The sequence below is a fragment of the Myxocyprinus asiaticus genome, chromosome 8 (assembly GCF_019703515.2).
Source record: "Myxocyprinus asiaticus isolate MX2 ecotype Aquarium Trade chromosome 8, UBuf_Myxa_2, whole genome shotgun sequence".
In the NCBI taxonomy this organism is placed as follows: Eukaryota; Metazoa; Chordata; class Actinopteri; order Cypriniformes; family Catostomidae; genus Myxocyprinus; species Myxocyprinus asiaticus.
In genome coordinates, this window is record NC_059351.1 from 9455885 (window position 1) to 9480185 (window position 24301).

At 39.8% G+C, this 24301-nt stretch overlaps 1 protein-coding gene across 1 annotated transcript; it reads right to left on the minus strand.

Moving 5' to 3' along the window:
* Window positions 1-17220: 17220 nt before the first annotated feature.
* Window positions 17221-21019, minus strand: LOC127445552 (uncharacterized). The gene is made up of 7 exons (XM_051705704.1): window positions 20929-21019; window positions 19577-19673; window positions 19036-19146; window positions 18652-18908; window positions 18307-18519; window positions 17908-18023; window positions 17221-17311 (listed from the first exon to the last, which is right to left on the minus strand). The coding sequence occupies exons 1-6, from the start codon at window positions 21017-21019 to the stop codon at window positions 17908-17910; spliced, it is 885 nt and encodes a 294-aa protein (XP_051561664.1). The 3' UTR covers window positions 17221-17311.
* Window positions 21020-24301: the final 3282 nt, after the last annotated feature.

Consider the following 24301-nt stretch of genomic DNA (forward strand, 5'->3'; position numbering starts at 1 on the left):
ATTTCACAGAAAACTGAAGCTTGAACTATGGCTTTTTCTTCTTCTCCTACAGCATGTAGTAAATGTTACAGAGGTCAGAAAAAGGGGGGGGTGGGAAGCACACCTACATGTATCTTCCTTTGTTATAAGCTGTTTCTCTTTGAGGAGGAGGCATGTCTGCAATGGCACAGAAATAAAAAATTACAGGCCATAGTGGAACAATAAATCTTAAATTCTGTTGAGATTGATTTTACTTTTCATGTTTGTGGTTCCAGAGACACCAATGATGTACATGTAAATAAAATAAAAGTAATTTTGACATTAACCTCTTATTAGCCCTTCAATTTTTTCTATTATTTTCATCTGACCTAATCAAACCCCACTACATGGATATTGTTAATACTTTAACTCCCTTTTGTATCGGTAAGTAGGTTTGCACTTTTCAGAAATGTGTCTGACATCCATTCAGTAATGTTGTTTCTGTTCTGACCCTAGCAAAATAAATAAATAAATAAAATGTATTGTAGAATAATACAATCAAAAATCAAAATAAACAACTGGTTGGAGTGCACTGTACTTCTAAAGTGTGCAAACCAGTCAGAGAATCTTAGCATGAGAAAATTAATTGCATTTAGTCACATGTTTTATATCTGGGGTCTCTGAAACCCCAAACAGAAGTGATGTAGCATTTTTCAAAGAGGTTGTCTGAAGCATGTTATAAAGTTAAAATTGTGTTAACAATCAGTTTTCAGAAATATTGGAAAAGTCATGAAATATAAACTCATTATTTTAATGTTAAGTATGTTTTTTGCACATCACATCATCAAATATTGAAGTGCTCTTAGATCATCACACACCTGTCCAGCCTCCATTTAACTTGCACATAAACAAACATCTATATAACATACTGTATAGCATACACACTTACACAAATGCACCCATACCCACCCACACCAACTGATTGCAAAAAATTTGGTGTGTTCGACTTCATGCAGTGCTGCGCAGGCCAATCAGCTCTGGACTTGAAGCATTGCATGTTGGTTAGAAATTTTATCCGACTTGAATTGGAGCCACAGCCACGTCACCGTTACGTATGCCATCAAAGTACCGCGAGAGCGATTCGACAGCAGCTGGCTGGTGCAGCCTCTGCAGTTGCTCAAGAGGAGCTGCACAAGCTCTGATGGTGACACAGCTCATTCACGATTGGCCAGACTCACAACATGACAATGGTTATACCTGTTTCATGGGCTGCTTTCGCAATTGCATACTTCACATACTACTCTTACTACTGCTGCTATGTGAGTCTATGGCAGAAATAAGTAGTGTGGTAGTATGCCATTACCATGGTGTTTATTCTGACATCTCAAGTTCGGCGATAACTCTTACAACTCTTTTATAACAGTACATCATGTTTATATCATGATATATTATGTTTGTCATAGGTAATATCATGTTTATTCATAAAAAAATATTCAAAATGATTAAAAATACTGACTCCTTTATTGATATTAAAATAATACAGGCTTTTAATGGACTTTCTTCTTGTACAAACAACAAGCACTGTATTAAGCAGCATATAACCTTTTCAAATGAACAATGTTTCTGGTTATTTTATGTAAAATTCAAACATCTGTCTATCTGAATTCCACTTGGTCTGCAATAAAGAAAGCAAACATCACGCAGTTTTTCTTGACTGGTGTAGGTTCAGCATGCGACTGGAAGCGAAAAGTGTCCAGCTTGATGTCTCTCTTTTCAACTCCTCCTCCAACTGCAACCGGCAAATCTCACCGATCAGCAAATCGAGATGTAGTTCAAGTCGAACACACCTATTATCCCTTGTTTATTTTAGTTGGGTATAATTGAACATAGGGGAGATTGGGCTGGTTGTTACATCAGGACAACATGATCACAAGGAAAGTCAACATGTTGTTCCCGAGAGTTCAAGTACACTAGGATCAGCCGCATTATGCCGACTCACTGACAAGTGTCATCTCCTATTTAACATGTTTGTGTAGCAGGACAGGCAGTCACCCCCTTGTAGATAGCTTGAATGGTTGATCCCTTTCCTTCTGACGTGCCCATACATTGCTGTCACCTGGCCTGCTAGCAGTTAACTTGATTTCAGGTACAATATAAGCAGACCATGCAACCATGTCAGTGTGTTTGCTGATGGCTAGGCACCCCTTGTTTGCTGCTGGAGTTCGATGTTTCTCTTTGAGAGTCATGCAGTCCGGGTCATTTGATTCCCTCTCTTCATAGTGAGCTGGAGTTGTGTGACGAAGTTCAGTGGAATGCAGTCCATTTGCTTGTGTGGTTCTGGCACTGTATATGTGTAGGTCTGAGGCATGTGTCTGCCAATCACCTCCAGTTTCACATGATGTATGTACATCTGCAAGGGAATGTGGACCTGGGCTGCGCTGCTGTTTTGTCTTTTCTTTTGTTTTGGTTCTGTCCCTGTTTCACTTAACTCATCTGGAGTAACCGACTGTGGTATTGATGCTTATGTGATGCTCCTGTTCTACCCGCTCCATACGGGACTCGAACCGGTGTCTCCAGCATGGGAGGTGAGTGCGCTAACAAGGAAGCTGAAGGCTACAGCCTCTAGCGTCAGTCGCTGGTGCACCTCTAGAGGTCAGGAGAGTGAGGTTTAAACACATTGCACAGCTATCTATCAGCTGGCTCCCATTACACTCACCCCCTAAACCTCACTCCCGTCTGTGTCACGGCACCATTGTGACACTCCTGTTCTACCCACTCCATACGGGACTTGAACCAGCATCTCCAGCATGGGAGGCGGGTGCGCTAACAAGGAGGCTAAAGCCTACAGCCTCTAACGTCAGTCACTAGTACACCTATTGAGATCAGGAGAGTGAAGTTTATACACATTGCACAGCTATCTATCAGCTGGCTCCTATTACACTTACAAATTACTGTAATTTTGCATGTTCATTTTCTGACTTTTAATATTTATTCCTTTGTCTGACTTTTAATATTTATTACTTTCTGGAAGTGCTGCGGGTTTGCCCCAGGGAGGCTGGTTACTGAGTATGGTGGTCTCCTTCCTCACGGTTTGCTGTGAATTGTGTGCACTAGACAATTAGTTTTAAGTTTTTGTAGTGTGGGTGCTCTTGTAGGCTTGACAAGTGGCGTTTTGGGGCCTCTTCCAGTGTGGATTGCCTCAAATTTGGAAGTCGGGTTCTATCTCAGTAAAGCCGACACTACACTAGCAGACTCCAAACAACTTGATGTAGGCCGAGGGTGTCACATGTGGACTGTTTTTCTGAGATCTCGCTCTCTTTAGTCTGAGGTATGACATTCCTTCCGATTCATAATGGCAGAGTGGTGACAAACATACCATCTCTCTTTCTGATTCCCTGTCACAAGGAGCTGTAGCACTTCTGAAAAATGAGACCATTAGAGAAGGAACAACACAGATGTGGGGCTTCATCAGTGGTGCCTTACCTTGAATTAATTTTTAACATAAACATTTTTCATTAGCTTATGTCACAGCAACATGACAAACTTTTTCAATAAAAATATCGGGCTATATAAATTTAACATATGTGTGTACTCTGACATTTATATGGAAGTATAAAAATACACTTCCTCAAATGTGAAATACAAGCATTTGAACACAGTTCTCTAGTGAAATCCCATTTAAAGAATGTTCTTTGGAGAAATAAATCAATATTGACAAGTAAAATGTTTACTTCTGGAGTAGAGCTTCTGTTTTTAAATAACATTTAAATCAAATAATAAAATTATTATATTAAAATTAGTTAAATATATTGTCTACTCACTTTCCTGCAACAATAAAACACACAGCTTCAAAATATGCATTCCTTGTATTGAGCTAAGAGGACAGTGTATGACGTTTCGATCTTCTATTAGTCACGTGTCCTCTCGTTATACGAATTAACGGTTCAAAGTTCACCAAGCTTGAACTTTGGTACCCAGTGTCGTACGAAATTTCTTTGCTTGAGCTTACGTTTCCGAACTCTTGTGTTCGGATGCGTTTGGATGGGAGTGAATGGAGGGTGAAGTGTAATGTAACCACCCCTGAGTTTTAAGGAAACGTTTTGTTTGTCTCCATTCCTTTGAGAAATCTGTAAATACCTTTTTAATTCACCAAAATTATATTTTTCCATCATCCCACAGAGCTCGGTGAAATAACAACAGGAGCATAAACAACTGTAATAGAGTGATTTCGGGCATTTTCAGACCTGTAGTTTGCCTGTTTTGTTCCGAAACAGGGGCTAAAATAGTTACGTTGCATTTTCTTAATAGTTTGGCTTGCTTTCACAAGGTTATATTTTAAAACAGACCAAACCTGTAAAATTTCTATTGTTGTTACTTTTATCTGTCATTAGTTGCTTTTGCATTATTTCTGCATTGAAATGTACCTGTTCTCACGGTCATGGAGCTCTCTCTCTCTCACGCCCAAACATAAACACACACTCATGCACACACACATACACACAGAAAGAGTGAAGCCACATTTGTATCTGTCAAGCCACTTGTTGTTGCTGACACTATCACTTGTGTCTGTTCTGCCGCTCTCCAAAAGAGAGAAGCGATCGTGAAGATCGACCTATATCTAATATAGCTGCCAGAAGGCTATATCCTTGTTTTGATGATGAATCACAGCGACGAGCTGACCAATGGATTTCATCTCCTTCCAGGTGGTCTCGGACCGATTGTTTTGGTGAGGACCAGAGTGCGATTGCTGTGTTCATGTCTGCCTTTAAGAACCGAACCAAGGGAGAAAACGTAAAAGGTTCTAAAACAAAGGGCCTGTTTACACTTGGCCACTTACAGCTATCCGATCATGAAAAGCAGTGCCGGTACTACCCCATTTGGCACCCTAGGCGAGACCCTCCAGTTACACGCACATTGTACAGTATGTTTCACAGCAGGGGCATATTTATAGGCTTTTATCATTACTGGGTTGTCTGGGGCGCATCAAGTACACAAGTACACGATTGTACCATGATGTAGGGGGGTCTGGGGGCATGCTCCCCTGGGAGATGTTTATTTATTTATTTATTTTATATTATTATTATTATTATTTCAAAAACAGCACCAACGCATTAATTTCTGGTGATTTTAGAGCATTATTTGAACATTTTCTTTAGTAGTCTGCATTTATTGTGTAGCATTAATGAAACTATGGACTAAAAACATATTGACACCTTTTCACATTACACAGCACAAGATTAAGTTTATCAAAGTTATCTTTCTAAAAAGCCTGCTGTGGCAGTATCATTGTACAGTGATGGTACAATATGGTAAAACCTTGATATTTTTATAATATATCATGTTATTTATATGGTACGCTTCTCCAAGGAACATGTCCAATAAACATTGTATTGGCTTGGTAATTTTTGGTACTTTTAAATGCTTTCATGTAATGTTAGTATTTTGTACGCTTTTATTTAGAAAATGTCTTTACCTGTAGTAGACAATCGTTCACAGACTGTACTCGCACATGACGACTGAATGCAGCTGCAGGTTTTGTTTTAGTGAATTGTAAGTAAATATCCACTTCAATCAGTTTTGTTTTTGTGTTCTGTCTTCTAAAGCATACCGTTACTGTTTTATTGTGTGACAAAGTGCTTCAAATGATTCAGCCTGCTCGTTAGACAAATTCATTGAGAAGAACCGACTCAAAAGAGTGATTACACGCATTTCAGGCATCGCTCCAATAGACCTTTTTCACACTCCGGGTTTTGGAATGCAGATGTAAACGTTTGCAGGGTAAACTTCGACAGCGGTGAATGGGAGTGAATGGGAGATCACAGCAAATATTATTTTCACTTACTCATTTCCTCCAAGTCCAAAAGAAAAAATCCACTATTACGACTGAATGACTTTCCAGAAGAAGAAAAAAATAGAGAGTGGTGGATTAAGACAGTGAAATGGGAGAAGATGCTAGATTTACTATCACTCTCTCAGCAGCAGTAATCGCAACCCCCTCGCTGCTGAAGGTAATTCTTTTTTTTAACTAATTCCAGGGTAATATTACACAAAGCATAATGTTATAAATTTACACTCAATATTTAAAAAATTTATAATCTAAAAAAAAATTACGAGATTTACGCTGATAAATAAGGCGGAAATGCGTCATCACAGTCTGTGAAAAAGGTCTCTTCACGAGCCCCGTGCTCGTGAGTCTATGGCCTTGTTCACAACGGCATAGTATCCATACTCCTCACAGTTTTTGACAAACACATATATAACAAAAACAGTGAGTGTAGTATGGTAGTAAGGCATTTAATACATGGTCTATATATTCCATAGGGGGCACCACAACACGTTATCAGAACGCACAGGGCACAGTTTGTTCGACACAGATTGCACACATGCTAAAACTGGCTCGGTAGATCGGCGCCCCCGAAGCGATGCCACCCTAGAAGCTCGCCTATGTCGCCTAATGGGTTGACTGGCCCTGATGAAAAAGACTAGGTGTAAATGCCCTCTGAAACGCATTAGAGATGCTCAAACCATTTCAGGAGGTGGTTTAAGACGCATTCAAGACGAAACTGGTCAAGTGTAAATGCATCTGGCTGTTCAAGACGCATATGTAAACTTTACTCCACCCAAACAGTGCTACATCAGCATAGAAAAAACGCAAAATTAAGACACAGATGCACGTTGTAGGAAGGACAGGACTTTTTTTTTTTTTTCATTTATTTGATGCAGATTGCTGAAGAATCTGAAACTATGGCAATGAGCGCAGCTGACGCGCATGACGCATCTTGCCTACGAGAAGACCAGAGGGGGGAAAATACACAGTGCGCACACAAACAGAGACACGCGCATTGTTCAAAGTCAGTTGGAATCAAATAATAAATCACATCTTTTACATTTTCTGCCCGACATAAGCATAATCATGGAAGTGAACTCAAATCGCTATTGAGTGTTATTTGCATATAGCGTGGGAACTGAAGATCGGATTCATATCTGTTTGGCAGAGACACATTGATGTGGCCAAGTGTAAATGGAATGTGCTTTTTTCAATTTGATAGCAATTCGATCAGTAAAAATGCATGAAGTGACCAAGTGTTAATGGGCCCATATACTCCAAATGAGCCAGGTGTGAAAACACTCATAGGAAGCAATTTATTGAGTAACTTTACCTTGTGAAAGTGCATGACTGTATATGTGTCGCATTGTGGCATGTCGTAGAACGCGTATGTCCATATGCAGCATTCAGTAAGTAAAAAAAGAATATGTTCAATAAAAAGACTGTTGTGGCTCCGCTTTCCGCTTTGTCATTTTTGTGTAAGAAATAATGGCAGGAAAAACCCTTTGTGACATAATCACTATAGATTTCAATCAGCGTCTGTGATAATATACAGCGGAGTGCGCTGAAAACGTTCAGATCAGCTTTACGTCTTGTCAGTTCTTCAGTAAAAGAAAAAGCTTGTTGATTACTTGTTGGGAACACAAGACCACGGCTTGGTGACAGATAGTTTTTTTCAAGCAAGCTGGAAGTGTTTTTTTTTTTTTTTTTTTTAGTTTTTAAAGCCATTAACTCATCAGGGAGTCCCGATGGTCAAGTCATTAATGATCTTCCACTGACAGATGCTAATGTGCGCTTCATCTCCCTCCACCTGGCCAGCTATTATGTTAATGAAGCTCACACCTGAAAATCACTGGAAAAATCGGCTAGTGTGGTGCCGCATTAATAAGACTAATTGCATAAATGCTTGTTTTCCAGCAATGGTTATCTGTGTTGGTTTAAACCCCTTAAATTAGGACTATTTTTTGTTTATGTCCTCCAAACAAAGACTCCAATAGAGACAAAGATAATGAAAGTTACTATTATTATTAATAATAATATCGAAGTTTTGTTATTATCAGTTATTTGAAACAATGCTAACCACCAAACTATGGGTATCAGCAGATTGTGGTAAATTTTGTATCGGTGCATTCATAATTGAAATCAGTGCAAGCTAATTGATATCAGGGAAGCTTATTGATATCAGGGCACTGTTGGTTTGAACACTGAACAAAAAATGTTGGTTTAAAAATATTAGTGAGAACATCTCATAGACACATTGTTTATTATACAGAGGTCATAATATTTCATATACCCTAACCCTCATAGGAAAATTTTTAATATCAGTAATATTATATTTTTAATAATAAAGAAAAGCATAATTTTGTTGATTTATGAGCTTTTTTAAAATAGTGAGAAGGTGAAAACATCCTCACAATTGGTTTTAAAAAAGGTTGTTTAAATTTGGCCTCAAATGTAGCCAAAGTTGTACACACATTTATACACACCCACACACACAGCTGTGCATGTTCACAAGAGGGAGCTATTCAAACTAAACTGGAGGACACTAACTGGGCAGCAGAAGGGAATTCTAGGTAAATTGATTGTTGAAGGAAAAAAAAAAATTGCTACTGAAATTTAAATGTGAATGAATTGACCTTGAATAAACAAAAGGGAAGAAAAACCCCATCCCTGGCTTTCTCTCAACTCTCCCTTTTCACCCAGTCATTCCTCTTGCTCAGTGTTACAAAGATGCCCTTGTGTTTCTGTACAGAAAGCAACAGGCTAATATAAATTAAGTAAATATGCTAAAAACAACAGAGGCAATTAGTTTACTGATATCACTAAATTTTCAAGGGTCTCCAGTGAAAAGAGCTATATAGTAAAGGGCTGACAACAACACGATTTAGTCATCACCTGTCAAGTACAGGTGGCACACAATATTTCCCAGTAGAAACAAGATACATGGAGATATTTTCATCGAAATCCCACCTGACTGAAACTCCTATGCAACATATGGAGGCATGTTTCAATCACACCTAATGAAACCTAACAAGAATGTTATTTGATGACTTCTCAGATGAGCTTAAAGTGTAACTCATTTGTGTCATTAATGACAGAATAAAAATATCTGTGAAATCCGCACTGATGTTATTAAGGTAATGTGATTTTCAAAGCATGCTGCTTGTTAACATTAATGAGATGATTAAATTCCCTGCATGGGTTCTAGGTGGTTGTGAGATAATCTGAACCTTCCTTGAAAAACTGGAACCTCCGCATAATGTTGGTGTATTGCATGGAGGACTTGTATTTGTAAGCTGAATACATCTTTTTGGGATAGCTTAATTGGTGATGTGTGAGTGGTCTTCAAGTTGGACCATAGACCTTATTCACAGTAGTGACATCTTTGATTTTTAATGGGAATGAAAACGAGGCTGTGAAGGATAGACCCTTACAAAGGGGTGCCGAAGTTTAAAAAATGTTGGGAACCATTGAACTACACTGATCACCCAGAAAAGTAGTGATTAATGGTCATTGAGTCTCATTCACTTAGCGTGTGATTGCACATGTTTGTGCATAACACCTATGTGCAAAAGTTTTCACACAGAATTCATGATTCAAGTTCACACTTAGTACCACCAATTTATAACCACCTCAACTGGTTAATGGTTAATATTTAAAAAACATTTATTTAATATTTATTGTATTTAGAACAAGCGCTAAAATGGTACTGTCTCTTTAAGACCAGCAGTTCAGCATTTTGTTTTGATTGAGAGCATATTAATGTGATATTAACAGATATGAACGTCACACGACTTCCTTATTATAATTAAATATAAATTTTTTGTTGATTTTGATTAACAACTGACTGCACTGACTGTATTAAAAGATACATTGTTCAATGAAAAATGGATTGCATTCATCTCATTTTTGGACATGCATTAAACAGAAAGAGTCAGACAAAACTTTTACTGTCAACACACAATGAAAGGATCTCTGTGCTTAACTTTGCATATTAAAAGATCATTGTTGGTATTTTAAGAATCCATTTCTTCTGAGTCACATTTCGACTATAGATTTAAAGTTGTTAATTACAAGTATAGGTTCAATATATTTAAAGTATACGGCAAAATATTCAGATAAATGCAAGTGGATTGAGAGTGCAGGGAGACTGACTGGACTGAGTCATTCACAGTGTGTCATGGATGTGGACAGCCGCTGTCGAGTTCTTGTGATGTGGTTTGTTTGCCACGATTCTCTTATTGCTGGATTTTCACCCTCAGTACAATAGGCAGTGTAGTTCTACACCAGAAAATATATATATTATTATTTTTTTAATTAGGTTGAAATAACATAGACTGATGGCTTCAGCAGAAGCGTATACCATCAATTAACAACCTTGGAGCTCATCTGCCTTTAAAGGTTTATCATTAAGTTAGCTATTATAATAAGCAATTTCCCTATGAACAAAAATTAATGTGATTTTTTTCTTCCGGAACCAGACTGTTGGTACTACAAAGACCTATTTTTATATTTGACTGGGCAAGCTTTTATTGTGTGAATATTGGCATGCACTTCCTTTGAATACCTTCCAAACCCATTTTCTTTCTGTCTCTCTGCCTTTCCTTAAGACACAGGCCTCTTTGCGACATCAACAGAGAGTGTGGTAACTGAGAGAGACGTTTGCTGTCTGTTTGGATCTTTTAGCACAGCCAACAAACCAACACTTAGCATACTGTTGTCTTGACGGGGCACACAGATACACTGCTCATCACTGGTCCACCAGTCGGCCTTGACCCAGCAGATGTGCTCTGCTGACAGGCTAGCAGCTGCTGTCAGGGCTCAGAGAGGAGAGCCAGACTTAAAGCAGCTCAATTCATACATAATATGAGGAGAGCACATTGATGCCAAATATGGTCATCACTACTGTTCTGAGTGCTTAATCCCTTTTTGTACACAGAGTTTGGTTTTGTTTATTGTAAATAGAGAGATGAGCAGTGTAAGGAGTTCTAATTAGGCCTAATGCATTATGTTGATGATGTTGAGACGAGTTCAAGTAGAATCAGTGTTGTTTAAAGCACCAAATCATCATACTTAAAAGTATAAATACCTTTATGGATATTGACTCAAGTAAAAGTTAAAGTAGCTAATGAGAAAAATAATGAGAAAAGTAAAGTATTAATGTAAATGATATTAAATATAAGTATAAAAAATACAAATAAATGGCATGAATAATGGCACAGCTGATTGTGCCAGTGTACCACTAGCAATTTAGTTTAGTGGCGCTGAAGTCTATGTTAGGATATGTACAGTAGGAGTTAATTCAAGAACTGCTCTGACTGATTCAGAGAGTGAGTGAATGTCCTACGCTGGTTATCTGGTGCACAACACCACAAAAAAAAAAAAAAAAAGTAAACAAATAGAATGAAGCCACAAAAAAGGTAAAATAGTCTTTATACTGTTTATTCCTTAACCTCCTGAGACCTGAGCGTTACTGCTGTGTGCATTTTCCATTTCCCTTTTTGATTTGTAACTAGCAGCACCTAATTACATGCAATATACTGTAGATAAATAGTTTTCCTAAAAAACTTATTTCATCATATGGGGACAGTGAGACTAAGTTGTGAAATTTTAAATAGTACCAAGCTATAGAAAGTCAGATTTTGTTTTATTTTTTAATTTTTTTTATCAAACTGTTTATTTATTTATAAATAGAGTCAGGATCCAGACACCATGCTCCAAACATGAAACACAACATAGACAGAAGAGCACAAGGCAAAGAAATCAAGCCGTGCGCTCACACAGAGACACAAACAAAGACAGACAGAGCACATGGCCAGAAAATAAAGACAGAGCACATGGCCAGAAAATAAACACTGAGCCGTGTGCTCAACACAAAACACTGACATGGATGTCAGGATCCCGTCACCAACCAATAAACACGATTGACCTAAGTGACAGGATCCTGACACACAATGCATTGTGATATTATAATCACAGTAATTTTTGTGTTACAGCAGAAAATGACCTAGCCTGCATTGACTTTACAGCAAAATTCTGAATACAGCATTTTATTGTAAAAAAACAAAACTGTTTTTACATTGTGGTGTTTAACTGTAATCTTACTATTTTTATCAACCATAATGAAAAAGGTGCATAATATGCAAGTTAACTGTTTCAGGATAAATTAGTTTTGCACATGTTACTTAGTGATGGGAAGATCGGATCATTTTACTGACTTAAATCTTTAAGTCTCGTTCAGCAAAATGAACGAATCTTCATTCAAGTCATTTCGATCATTTCGTTCAATTGAGCAGAATTAAATAAAAATGTTACATTTTCAATAGCCAAATCCCCCCCAACACGTCTACTTATGCAAACTTTGATTATAGTCCCAATAAGGAAAAATGTATAATGCAGCTAAAGACAAATTATGAGAAACAGAAATTATTAGTTCACCTCTGGAATCTTCTTGACTGAGTCGTCAGAAGACTCGAGAGGTGAACTAATCATTTCAGTTTCCTGTGTGAGCAATGCATAGCGTGTACGGCTGTCACGTGACAAAAGAACGAACAACTCGGACCAAAAGAGTTGAATGGTGAACAAATCATTTCTGTTTCCTGTACAGCGCCTATGCGGTTTTCACATAACAAACGAACGAAGGTTGCGCAATGCACGTGCCAACACAAAATGAACAAATCACTCTCTGAGACTACTCGTTCTTCTGAGTCACATAAAAGATTTGTTCAAAATGAACGAATCATTCATGAATGACCCATCACTAATGTTACTGTTGTTAGACATTTTTCATGAGTGCATTTGGTCATTGATCTCTACACATGGTGGCATGATTAAATATAAATGGTGACTGCATCTATATGAACAGTTTTCCAAGCCAAAATCAGATTAATTCATAACAAAAAACATTTATTAAAACTTACGTGAGTAGTCTCTTCTCTTAAGATTCCCCAGTGGAGACACAACACATGTTGTCCGGGGTGCTACACTTTTGATTTAGATTTAGATTTATGATTCATGAAACAATCTTGGAATTAGTCAATATCAAATATTGTATAATATAAACATGGAAATACTGAACTCAAGAAGAAATATATATATATATATATATATATATATATATATATATATATATATATATATATATATATATATATATATCATGATGACATAAATTGGCAATTTGCTGACTCACCCCTATAAATACCCAGGTATGGGTGAAAAAACCCCAAAAAACATTCATGATTCATTAAACATAATTCAATGGCAGCTCACTCAGCACTGATGCAGGTTGAAAAAATGTGTGTTTCTTGCTTAGCACCAGTCCTGCAAGCAAAATACATTTTCTATATTCCTATCATATGCTCTGTCTTTCTTGCTCTCTCTCTCTCTCTCTCTCTCTCTCTCTCTCTCTCTCTCTCTCTCTCTCTCTCATAGCTTTGTAAAGGCAACAATCTGAAGGGTAATTACCTCTTCATTATGTAGAGAAGAGAGAAAAAATAGAGGGAAAAGATGTAGCAGTCTGTCAGCTGTCCTGGTCTGAAAGGTCAAAGAGGGAGAAGGCAGGGGGAGAGAGGCCAGCAGTGACGTGTCCCATTCAAAAACACACGGCACATCACAAGTCTTCATCACATCAGAGACAGCTCACTGTACCACTCTAACCAAACTGCAATTGCAATTCAAATTCAATCACTCTGTGAATGGCATCTTTCAAGTGAGTTAAATCTACAATGCAATCATTCTCACAGTCATTCCAATGTACTGCGTGAAACATGAGTGACTGTAGTGAGAGAGAGGTCAATGAAAATGACCTGTTTTGCCAAAATAAAAATAAAAAGTGCTATGACAAATGTCACTATAAGTTTGTGGAAGAACTGTAGGTAACACGCTGATTTTCCTATTGTGCTTTATGTATCTGAGAGTCTACCAATATCTGATATATCTTATGCAAACGATGCCTTAATAATTACTCTAATTGGGCTAAACTGAGTTGATAATCATAAAACCTGAGTTTTATGACATCTTCATTTTGTTAAAACACACTTACAGCTTTAATCACAATTAATCACAATATACAGCACTGTTACTGTACGTAGGTGTAAAAGCAGATCAGCCAAATATCTTCATAATCGTTTATGAACATGTTTAATTAACTTAGTAAATCTAAAGCAGTACTATTATGTGGACAAAAGCAAGCTAGTAGAACATTTGATGAAACAAAGGATTACATTTAAAGCCACAAGCTGAAACATACAGCTTTTTTTTGTTGTTGTTGACAGCAGAGGTAAAATAGATCACAAAGAGTTTATCTACATCTTATACTATCAGCATTGTATCGGGAATTTCTTAGATTTGTATCAGCTGCACCAAATAAAACATGGGCTCTTTTTTGCCGCCAAGGGAATTCTTATGCTTTCAAGTAACTATAAATTAAAATTCAAACATCAAAAGTGATTAAAATAAGGCCATTCACAGACTGTCAAACCAAAACATAAATTCCACAGCAATGTCACAAGAGCAAGAGTGCTGCTCTACTGAATATCAGCATGGCTAGTGTCAGGTTCCCAACACTCTAGATAAGTCTTTTCTTCAGTGTCGGGACCTGGCATCTGTGTTTGTGTTTTCTCTGTGTTTTGTCCTGTGTGTCTGGTGTCAGCATCCTGCCACTTCAGTTAGTCTTGTTTATAGTTGGTGGCTGGGTCCTGACACTAGTGTTGTGAGTGCACATGGCTTTGTTGTGTTTCCTCATTGACATGTGCGCTCTTTTCAGTTCAGTCTTTAGTGATACCCCACCCCCTCGCTTACCTTGTTACCTTGTTATCTGTTCCACCTGCTCTCACTCGTTACCCTCCTCATATTCTCCCCTATTTAACCTCCCTTTGTTCTCTGTGCTGTGCAAGTGTGTTGTGGTTTTTACCCTGTTAGGTTTTTTCAGTCGGGTCCTGTCTTTTCTTTTTGTCTTTAACAACCAGCTCAGCCGGTCTACACTTTTCCTGCACTGGAAAAGTGTAGACTGCACTGGTTTTTCTGTTTTTGTTCAATAAAGCCCATTTGTGTTTATCTTGGTGTTTGAGTCATCACCTTCCCCAAACCTACCATGATAGAATGAACAAGCCAGATTGAGGACTCAGCAGAAGCAAGTATAGCCATTTCCTTTTCCCATCTCCCACCCCCAGGAGTTCTGTTAGAGAGCATGCAGCCCAGATCGCTCGGCTTGGTTCCCTCCATCAATGGGATAAAGACGTAAGGGTTTTTGTCGGTGAGTTCCTTAAGTTGGCGGAGAGGTTGAACTATAATGATGCCGCCCTCAATAATTATTTCAACTGCTGCCTTGAGAACCCCCTCGGCTGGTGGGAGATGGGAGTTTGTGGGAGTTTGGGGAGTTTGAGGAGGGTGAAGTGGATCACCCCTGACTACGGGAAACCTCACAAGACGGACCAGTCCATCTCCATACCCCCATCCAGTCAAAGCCCCAGATCTCCAATGACTCAAAATCGGAGAAGGAAAAACGGTTCAGCTGCTGCCCCCCAAGGCGAGCCCGCAGCTGACCTGGAGGTGACTGAGCTTGCCCCTGACCGCCTGATCCCTGCCCAGCGGCCACCACCCTGCCTGACCTCATCCCTGTCCTCAAGCCTCCTCCCTGGCCACCGTAACCTGCCCCCTACCTGGATCCTCCTCCCTGGCTGCCGGACCCCGTTCCCTTCCTTGAGCCTCCTCCCTGGCTGATGGATCCCAACCCTTACCTGGACCCTCCTCCCTGACCACCAGACCCCATTCCCTTCCTCGATTCTCCTCCCTTGCTGCTGGACCCCACCCTCTTCCTCGGTTCTCCTCCGTGGCCACCGGACCCCGCCCCCTACATGGAGCCTCTGCCTTGGTTTCCCCCTCCCTCCCCCCTTGGCTGGTGATGCTGGTTCTGCCCTGGTCTGTCCTGCTGGTTCTGGCCTGGTCTCTCCCACTGGTTCCACCCTGGTCTGTCCTGCTGGCTCTGCCCTGGACCCTCCTGCCTATTCTGCCCTGGTCTCTCCCACCGGTTCCACCATGGTTCCCTCCTGCTGGTTCCACTCTGGTTTGTCCTGATAGTTTGTCCTTGACTCTCTCTGCCCCTCTGCCAACTCTGGCTTTGTGTTTTGTTTTCTCTTGTTGTTCATTACATTTACATTTATTCATTTGGCAGACGCTTTTATCCAAAGCGACTTACAAAAGAGGAAAACATAAGCGAATCATCTTAAGGAGACAGTGTTATGAAAAGTGCTGTATTACAAAGTTTCACTAGCATCATAATAGTATTCAAAACAGAATAAAGTGCAACAGGAATTTTTTTTTTTTTTTTTTTTTATGACTCGTTAAGTGCTCATGGAAAAGATGTGTTTTTAGTCGTTTTTTTGAAGACAGAGAGTGAGTCAGCTTCACAGATGGAGTTGGGAAGGTCGTTCCACCAACGTGGTACAATGAAGCTGAAAGTCCGGGAAAGTGTTTTGGTGCCTCCGCAGGCTTCTAGTGGGCGCGTAGCTCTGCATAAATTATTTTAGGTATGCTGGAGCATACCCAGTGACTGTTCTGTATGCCAGCATCAGAGCCTTGAATTTGATACGTGCATCAATCGGCAGCCAGTGGAGAGAGACAAGGAGTGGTGTAACGTGCTCTCTTTGGTTCATTAAAGACCAGATGTAATGCTGCATTCTGGATCATTTGCAGGGGTCAGTTGCACATGCAGGGAGGCCTGCAATGAGAGCGTTACAGTAGTCCAGTCTAGTTATGACAAGTGACTGGACAAGCAGTTGTGTGGCATGTTCAGAGAGGAAGGGTCTTATCTTCCTGATATTGTAGAGTGTAAATCTACATGATCTTGCGGTCTTGGAAATGTGGTCTGTGAAATTTAGTCTGTTGTAGATGGTTACCCCTAGATTTCTGACCGATTTGGAAGGCGTTACTGTAGTTGCACCCAGCTGCACGGGGATGTTGTGTTCAACAGCAGGGTTGGCTGGAAAGACAAGGAGTTCAGTCTTGGCTGGGTTAAGTTGCAGGTGGTGCTCCTTCATCCAGGCTGAGATGTCTGCCAGGCAGGCAGAAATTCGAGCAGTCACTGTGGTGTCGTTGGGCTGGAAAGACAAGTAGAGTTGCGTGTCATCAGCGTAGCAGTGGTAAGAGAAACCTGTGCCTGAATGATGGGTCCCAGTGATGTTGTGTATAAAGAGAAGAGAAGTGGCCTAAGCACTGATCCCTGAGGTACCCCAGTAAGTAGCTGATGTGGCTTGGATACCTCACCTCTCCAGGCTACCTTGAAGGACCTACCTGAGAGATAGGAATTAAACCAATCACAGTTCCTGTGATGCCCAGCAAGGAGAGGGTAGAGAGTAAGATCTGATGGTTTACTGTGTCAAAGGCTGCAGAAAGGTCCAGCAGAATCAGGACGGATGATCTGGATTCAGCTTTCACCTGTCTCAACGACACAGTGACAGACAGCAGGGCAGTCTCGGTGGAGTGTCCACTTTTGAAGCCTGACTGATTGTCATCCAGCAGCTTGTTCTGTGAGAGATAGGCAGAGATTTGATTGAAAACTGCCCTTTCATGTGTTTTTGCCATGAATGGGATGAGAGAGACTGGTCTGTAGTGTTCTATCTGTGTGGGATTAAGTGCGGGTTTCTTCAGCAGCAGGGTTACTCGAGCCTGCTTAAATGTAGTGGGAAAAGTGCCTGTAAGTAGAGATGTGTTAATTATGTGTGTGAGTGTAGGTAGGATGGATGGAGAAATGGCCTGGAGAAGGTAAGAAGGAATGGGGTCAAGGGAACAGGTGGTGGAGTGGTTGGAGAGGAGGAGTTTAGAGACCTCAGTGTCAGTCAGAGGAGAGAACATAGAGACAGAAGAGTTGCATACAGGAGACAGGTGTTTGACAGGGTGTGGTGCTGAGAATGTATTGCTGATGGTTGTAACCTTATTAGTAAAAAATGTGGGGAAGACATCTGCTGTCAGTGATGTGTCTGGTGGTGGAGGGGGAGGGCAGAGAAGTGTGTGTCTAAACAAGCTACGAGAGTCTGTGGTGCTGTTGATCTTGTTCTGGTAATAGGAGGTTTTTGCAGCTTTAACGTTATCTGAAAAAGTTGCAAGCAGAGACTGATATTTACCTAGATCTGCTGGATCTTTAGATTTCTGCCATCTCCTCTCAGCTGCCCTGAGGTCAGTCTGATGTTCACGAAGGACGTCAGACAGCCAGAGGCTGGGTGGTGTAGCACGTGCTGGCCTAGAGGAGATAGGACAGATGTTGTCTAGACAGGTTGTTAAAGTAGAGCTTAGTGTGTCTGTGGCAGTGTTTACATCAAGCGTGGTAAATATATTTAGTGTGGGAAGAGAGGTAGAGACAGCAGTGGAAAGGTGTGAAGGTGAAAGAGAACGGAGGTTATGGCGTAAGGAAACCAAAGGTGGAGACTGTTTTAATGTAGATGGGAGGGTCATGTTGAATTGAACAAAGTAGTGATCAGAGACATGTAAAGGAGTAACAAGAATATTTGAGTTGGTACAGTTACATGAAAAAATGAGCTCCAGCTGGTTGCCCGATCTATGAGTTGCTGTGGTGTGTAGTTTTTCCAAGTCAAATGAGGCCAGGAGAGTATTCAGTTCAGTGGCCTGGGGCTTGTCTTGGTGTATGTTGAAATCACCAAGAACCACAAGTGGCCTACCATCCTCCGGCAAGGAGGACAGCAGGACATCCAACTCCTCAAGAAAGTTTGTCAGCTGACCTGGAGGGTGATAGATGACAACAACATGTATTTTTGTGGGTTGCATTGTAGTAATAGCATGGAATTCAAAACTAGTATTGTTACATAGTGTAGAGTGTGGTGAAAAAGTCCAGTTGTTATGAATGAGCAAACCTGTTCCCCCACCCCTACTGGTGTTTCGAGGGGTGTGAGAGAAGGAGAAGTTGTTGGAGAGAGCAGCAGGTGTTGCTGTATCCTCTGGATGTATCCATGTTTCTGTCAGTGCCAGGATGCTGAGGGTGAACTGCGTGTCAAAGGCTGGAATGTTGCAGAGTCCCACTGAGAAAGAGAGCGGAGCAGGTGCTGAAGTGCAAAGTGGCCGTAGGTTGTGTGGGTTGCGTTTGGTCTTGCATCGATATCGTGTACATGGTCTGTAACAGATAACAGGGATGTGCTTGAAGGCATGTGTTATTCGTGAAGTAGACATGTTAGTATATAGAAGGAAAATAAGAAAAGAGACACAACAACAAGATACTTAAGTGCTATGGTGAGTGGCACCTTGTCTGTGTCCTTGCTCGATGGACTTGCACAGGTAGACTCGCTGGTCTTTGCCCAGGTAGGTCTTCACACGAGGAGGGCTTTACACGAGGGCTACCACTTCCGCTGCCGCTTCAGCATTCAAGTCAAATGTATACACGATGATAATGAGCCGTTCAATGAAAAAAGCAGGACACGCCTTAATGCTACTTAGCACAACAAAGCTAGTCACGTGGTCAACCGAAACTAAGGGTCACACAAGGTGACAAGCACGACTTCTGTACACCGCAAATAAATTATGCTGCACTTTAGCAATAAATAATACTCTAAAACAAGTGAAGCACTGTTTATAGACACTAAAAACCACGATAGTTTTACACACACTGGACAACTAATGCTAAATCTAGCAGTGAATAACCTGGGACAAGTCAAAACAATATAGCACACACACACACCAACCCACGTTTAAGTGATGCGAGTTCAAGACAGTAAACAAATAGCACAATTCTAGCAATGAATACCACTCTACAACAAAGTAAAACAATGAAATAAACACACTTACACGCAACTGCAGACTCCTGTAGATAGATCGCTTCTCCTGTCTTGGGATGCCTGGGAGTGGTCCCATGGAGAGGAGATAGTGTAAGGTTCCCAATGCTCTAGTTAAGTCTCTTCTTCAGTGCTGGGAACCGACACCTGTGTTTTGTATTGTTTTGTCCTGTGTGATTGGTGTCAGAATCCTGCCACTTTTGGCAGTTTATAGTGTGTTTATAGTTGGTGGCTGGGTCCTGACAGTAGTGTTGTGAGTACACATGGATTTGTTGTGTTTTCTCACTGCCATATGTGCTCTTTTCAGTTCAGTCTTTAGTGATACCCCACCCCTTGTTTACCTTGTTACTTTGTCATCTGTTCCAATTGCTCTCTCTCATTACCCACATAATTTTCTCACCTATATACCCTCTCTTTGTTCTCTGTCCTGTGCTAGTTTGTTGTGGTTATTACCCTGTTAAGTGTTTTTTTCAGTCGTGTCCTGTCTTGTCTTTGCGCTTTGAGTGTAGTATAGAAAAGCGCTATATAAATGTAACGTTCATTCATTCATTCATTCATTCATTGTCCTTTTTGTCTTTTCCAGCCCTGTTTTTCAGCCCAGCCTGTCTACACCTTTCCTGCCTTGGACTATGGAGTTTTCCCTACGGGATAGTTTTTGTTGGTTTTTGTTCTGTTTTTGTTCAATACAGACCATTTCTGCATTTGAGTCCTCACCTTCCCCAAATCTACCAGGACAGCCTAGAGCCGAAACACAATTGAAAATGTGATACTAAACAACAGAGTCACAAACTGACAGTAGTGCACCATTTACTTTGGTATTTTTCCTTTAAAAAAATACACACATTCTTAATGGTTTTCAGTGATTATGATATGCTTTATGTCAGCTATAAAGCAAATATTTATATATTAATTATATCAACTGCACTACCATCCTCACAAGACTTGAACTTTTTTTTTAATTAATTTATTTTTATTTTCTGGCTGACATCCATTTTGTTGAGACTAAATCAAACAAATGTTTAGATTTGCATACTTCAGCCCTCCATTTTTTTCTGCCCTCCAGATTTACAGTAACATTAAGTGGAATCAAAAGCAATTGCTAATCAACAATAAGTTGATTAAACATTGAGAGTAAAGCAGATTAAATGAGACACAATGTGCCAGCACGACACTATCAAACCAGGTTGCAGTATGAATATTCTATCAACATGACATTGCAAGCTGTGTTTAGCCTCATAGTCTTACTCTTAGCTGCCAAATCAATCATCCCATATCACCCTTCAGTCACTAGCAGAGGCGCTCTGGAGTAAACCAGTGATATCTGTGTTCCAGAGGTCCATACAATATCTTCTGCAGAGGTTGTACCAGAGCTGTTGATGGATCCATCACTGTCAGTCATATAGTTTGCCACAGTAATCTCCCAATATCTGAGGTTCAAGGATTCCCTTTCCATCATTTTGATATAAATGTGCCCATTTCTATGTATTGATAAATCCCAAAGAAGACTAAATATTCTATAGAAGTGTAAATATGCAATGCAATTAATAATCAGTTTTGACAGGATTGTATAATCACCTCTCAGAAGCAATACTGGCCACTATTTTTTATGTCCCCATGTGCACCCCTGCTTCCTAAAATTAAGCCATTGTTCTTCGGAAGCAAATTAGTATAGTCTACCTCGTTTTGTACATTTTTTTAATAATAAATATGAATCTCTTCAAATAAAAAGCCATCGCTCCTTATAGAATTTTGCCATGAGTCTGTTCATACCTGAAAATCTGCCAGGGGAATATTCCTAGGCAGCCACAGTAATATTTTCAAATTACAACTGCCATTTGAGCCTTGATTTATATCTCTGCGAGACAGAGTAAATCTTAAAAAAAGAACTTCAGCCACTGCTGCTCCATAAAATCCCACATACTGTATAATGGCAGTGCAGATGCATTCTTCTATTAATTTACAGTCATATTTCTTACAATCCTGAAAGTTCCAAATACATTCCTATAGATATTATATTTTCTTCTCAAGGTAAAAAAAGAAGGACACTTCTTTTCTTTTCTAGGTATTGCAATAACAGCTTCCCTGGCTTGTTTTATTTAATCTCTCTCATTTTGACAGTTATTTTTCTTTAGAACTTTGGTCTAAATGTCTCATTGTAATCTTTCAAATATTATTACCATATACAGCAGTCTTAACATTGCAAATGTCTCACTATTGACATGGGGATTTCCAAACCTCCCATAAGTAGTGAAGGTGGTAGTCCGTCAACAGCATATCATTCAAGTGCCAATGTACTGTACATGTTTTGAATTGATTTGTATAAATTAATACAAAAATTATTGAAATTATATTTTTATTGCAGATTCAAATTCGTGCTAATTTAATTTGTTGCCCCCACCTCAAATGTGTTTGTGCCACATAAGGTATGCGCTGCTTTGGGAAAACTCAAAATCTTAAAAATATGATTGTGACAAATGTCATTCATATGTGGCTGACAGACCTAAAGCACCATGTACAGAAAGTGATGCATAAATGCAGAAATGTTTCTCAAACATCTGAAATATAAGACTTTGTATTTTTAGCAACTGGTTCAAAATAAAGCTTGTGATCTAGCATACATAGAGTTTTAAAAGTCAGAAATCACAGCAAAATGTTATACACAAGTCTCCAGTAAAAAGTTGAAAATACAGTTATACATATCACTTCAAGACAATCAGCATGTAACGTAGCTGCTGGCACTGGCAATGACGAAGACGAAGACGAATCGAAGAACCCAAGTGTAATTTATTAAACAAAAGTGAAATCCAAAAAAAACCTAACTATAAACTTGAAACATAAACATGAACTTGATTAGGCATAAACATGAACTTGAGATAAACTTGACCTGACATGAACAGCATACCAAACATATACAATACTTGACAAAGGACAATGGAAAACATGAGGGTTTAAATACATGGACATGGGAGAACAAACCAATGAACAACCAGAACTCTAAACAAGATAATTAAACAATAAACCAATGAAAACAAGATACATGAACATGGAGGGAAAACAGGAATCACATGACTAGGGAACCACATGATATGTACCAGGAACTAGAATTTTCAAAGTAAAAGACATGAAATACAGAATCAACAAAATACACATGACATACCCCACCACCACCACCACCACCACCACCACTAAGGGGCGGCTCCCGACGCCCCAACACCTGAACAAAACACATAAAACATGACATAAATTTCAAAGTTCAATAGGGAGCTGGGGGGTGGTCTTGAGGCATGGCTTGGCAGGGCATGGAGCATGGGATCAGGGTGGAGCCCATATGGGGTGGAGCCATGAGAGGCTCAAGGGGCGGATCCATGGAAGGCAGAGCCGTGAGAGGCTCGAAGGGCAGAGCCATGGTGAACTGGATACCCGGAGAGTAGCCAAAGACTTGAAGGGCCAGGGTGGAGCCGGAGGCAGGGAGGACCAAGGAACATCCCATGACTAGTGAACCACATGACATGAACCAGGAACTCGAATTTTCAAAATAAAGACATGAAATACAAGAATCAACAAAATACACATGACACAGCAATACTCATTTCCATACTCTATATTGGCAATGTAGATTTACTTGAATCATGGCGTACACACCCACATAAAATCCCTGCATCAAAAAAAAAAAAAAAAAAACGATCTCGCAAATCGGTGTGTCCTAATTTGCAGGGACAGCATTGCTACTTTTCGTGCACTTGAGCATTTGATTGGTTAAAGGAATATTCCAGGTTCAATACAAGTTAAGCTCAATCAACAGCATTTGTGGCATATTTTTTATTACCACAAAAATTTATTTTGACTTGTCCTTCCTTGTCTTTAAAAAAAACAGAAATCAAGGTTATAGTGAGGCACTTACAATGGACGTGAATGTGGCCTATTTTTGGAGGGTTTAAAGACAGAAATGTGAGGCTTATAATTTTATAAAAGCACTTACATTAATTCTTCTTTTTCAGCTCATGCATTATTTCAGCTGTAAAGTTGTTTTAATTGTCATTTTAACAGTCATTTTAGAGATTTAGGGTTTGTTGACATTACATCGACATGGCAACGAAGTTGTAAACTTGGTCATCCACCTTCTTCCTGGGGGTCTTACTGGGGAAACAAATGTGGGTGGGACTTCCGCCGGAAGTCGTTCTATAGCATTTGCTAGCTCTGGCTGCAGTCATTTTAGACCCTGTTTACAGCTGGTAATAAGACATGGTTCAGATGATCTGATCACAAATGGTCTGCGCTAAATATAGTTGTAAACAGGCTGCAAAATGTTTTGTGATTGGATCACTAAAAACACATACAGATGTAGTCAAAATGCATCCTGAAGCATCCCAGATGGCAGTGAAGTGCCACCTCTCACCAATCAGCTGCCAAACAAAAGTTTAAACTTACAGTAGGTGCTGATTTAAAAGGACATAACCGTCCAATCGTAACACATGAAAAAGCAATTACATACCCAAGGATGAGAACTTCACGGCTCTTCCTCAGTGTGTCTGTCTGATTGCATGCAGGGTGACAAGATGATAAGCACACACATCTGAAGCTGAACAAACACAGGTACTCCACTAAAACAACCAATAATTTTGCTCGAAATGTTGTGTTTGTGCTTAGATTAAAGCTCAACTGCATCTGGGAGAATTTGTTCGCTGTTTTTTAGGATTTTTTTTACTTTTTTGCAGTTTATTATTGTAATAGTTAAAGG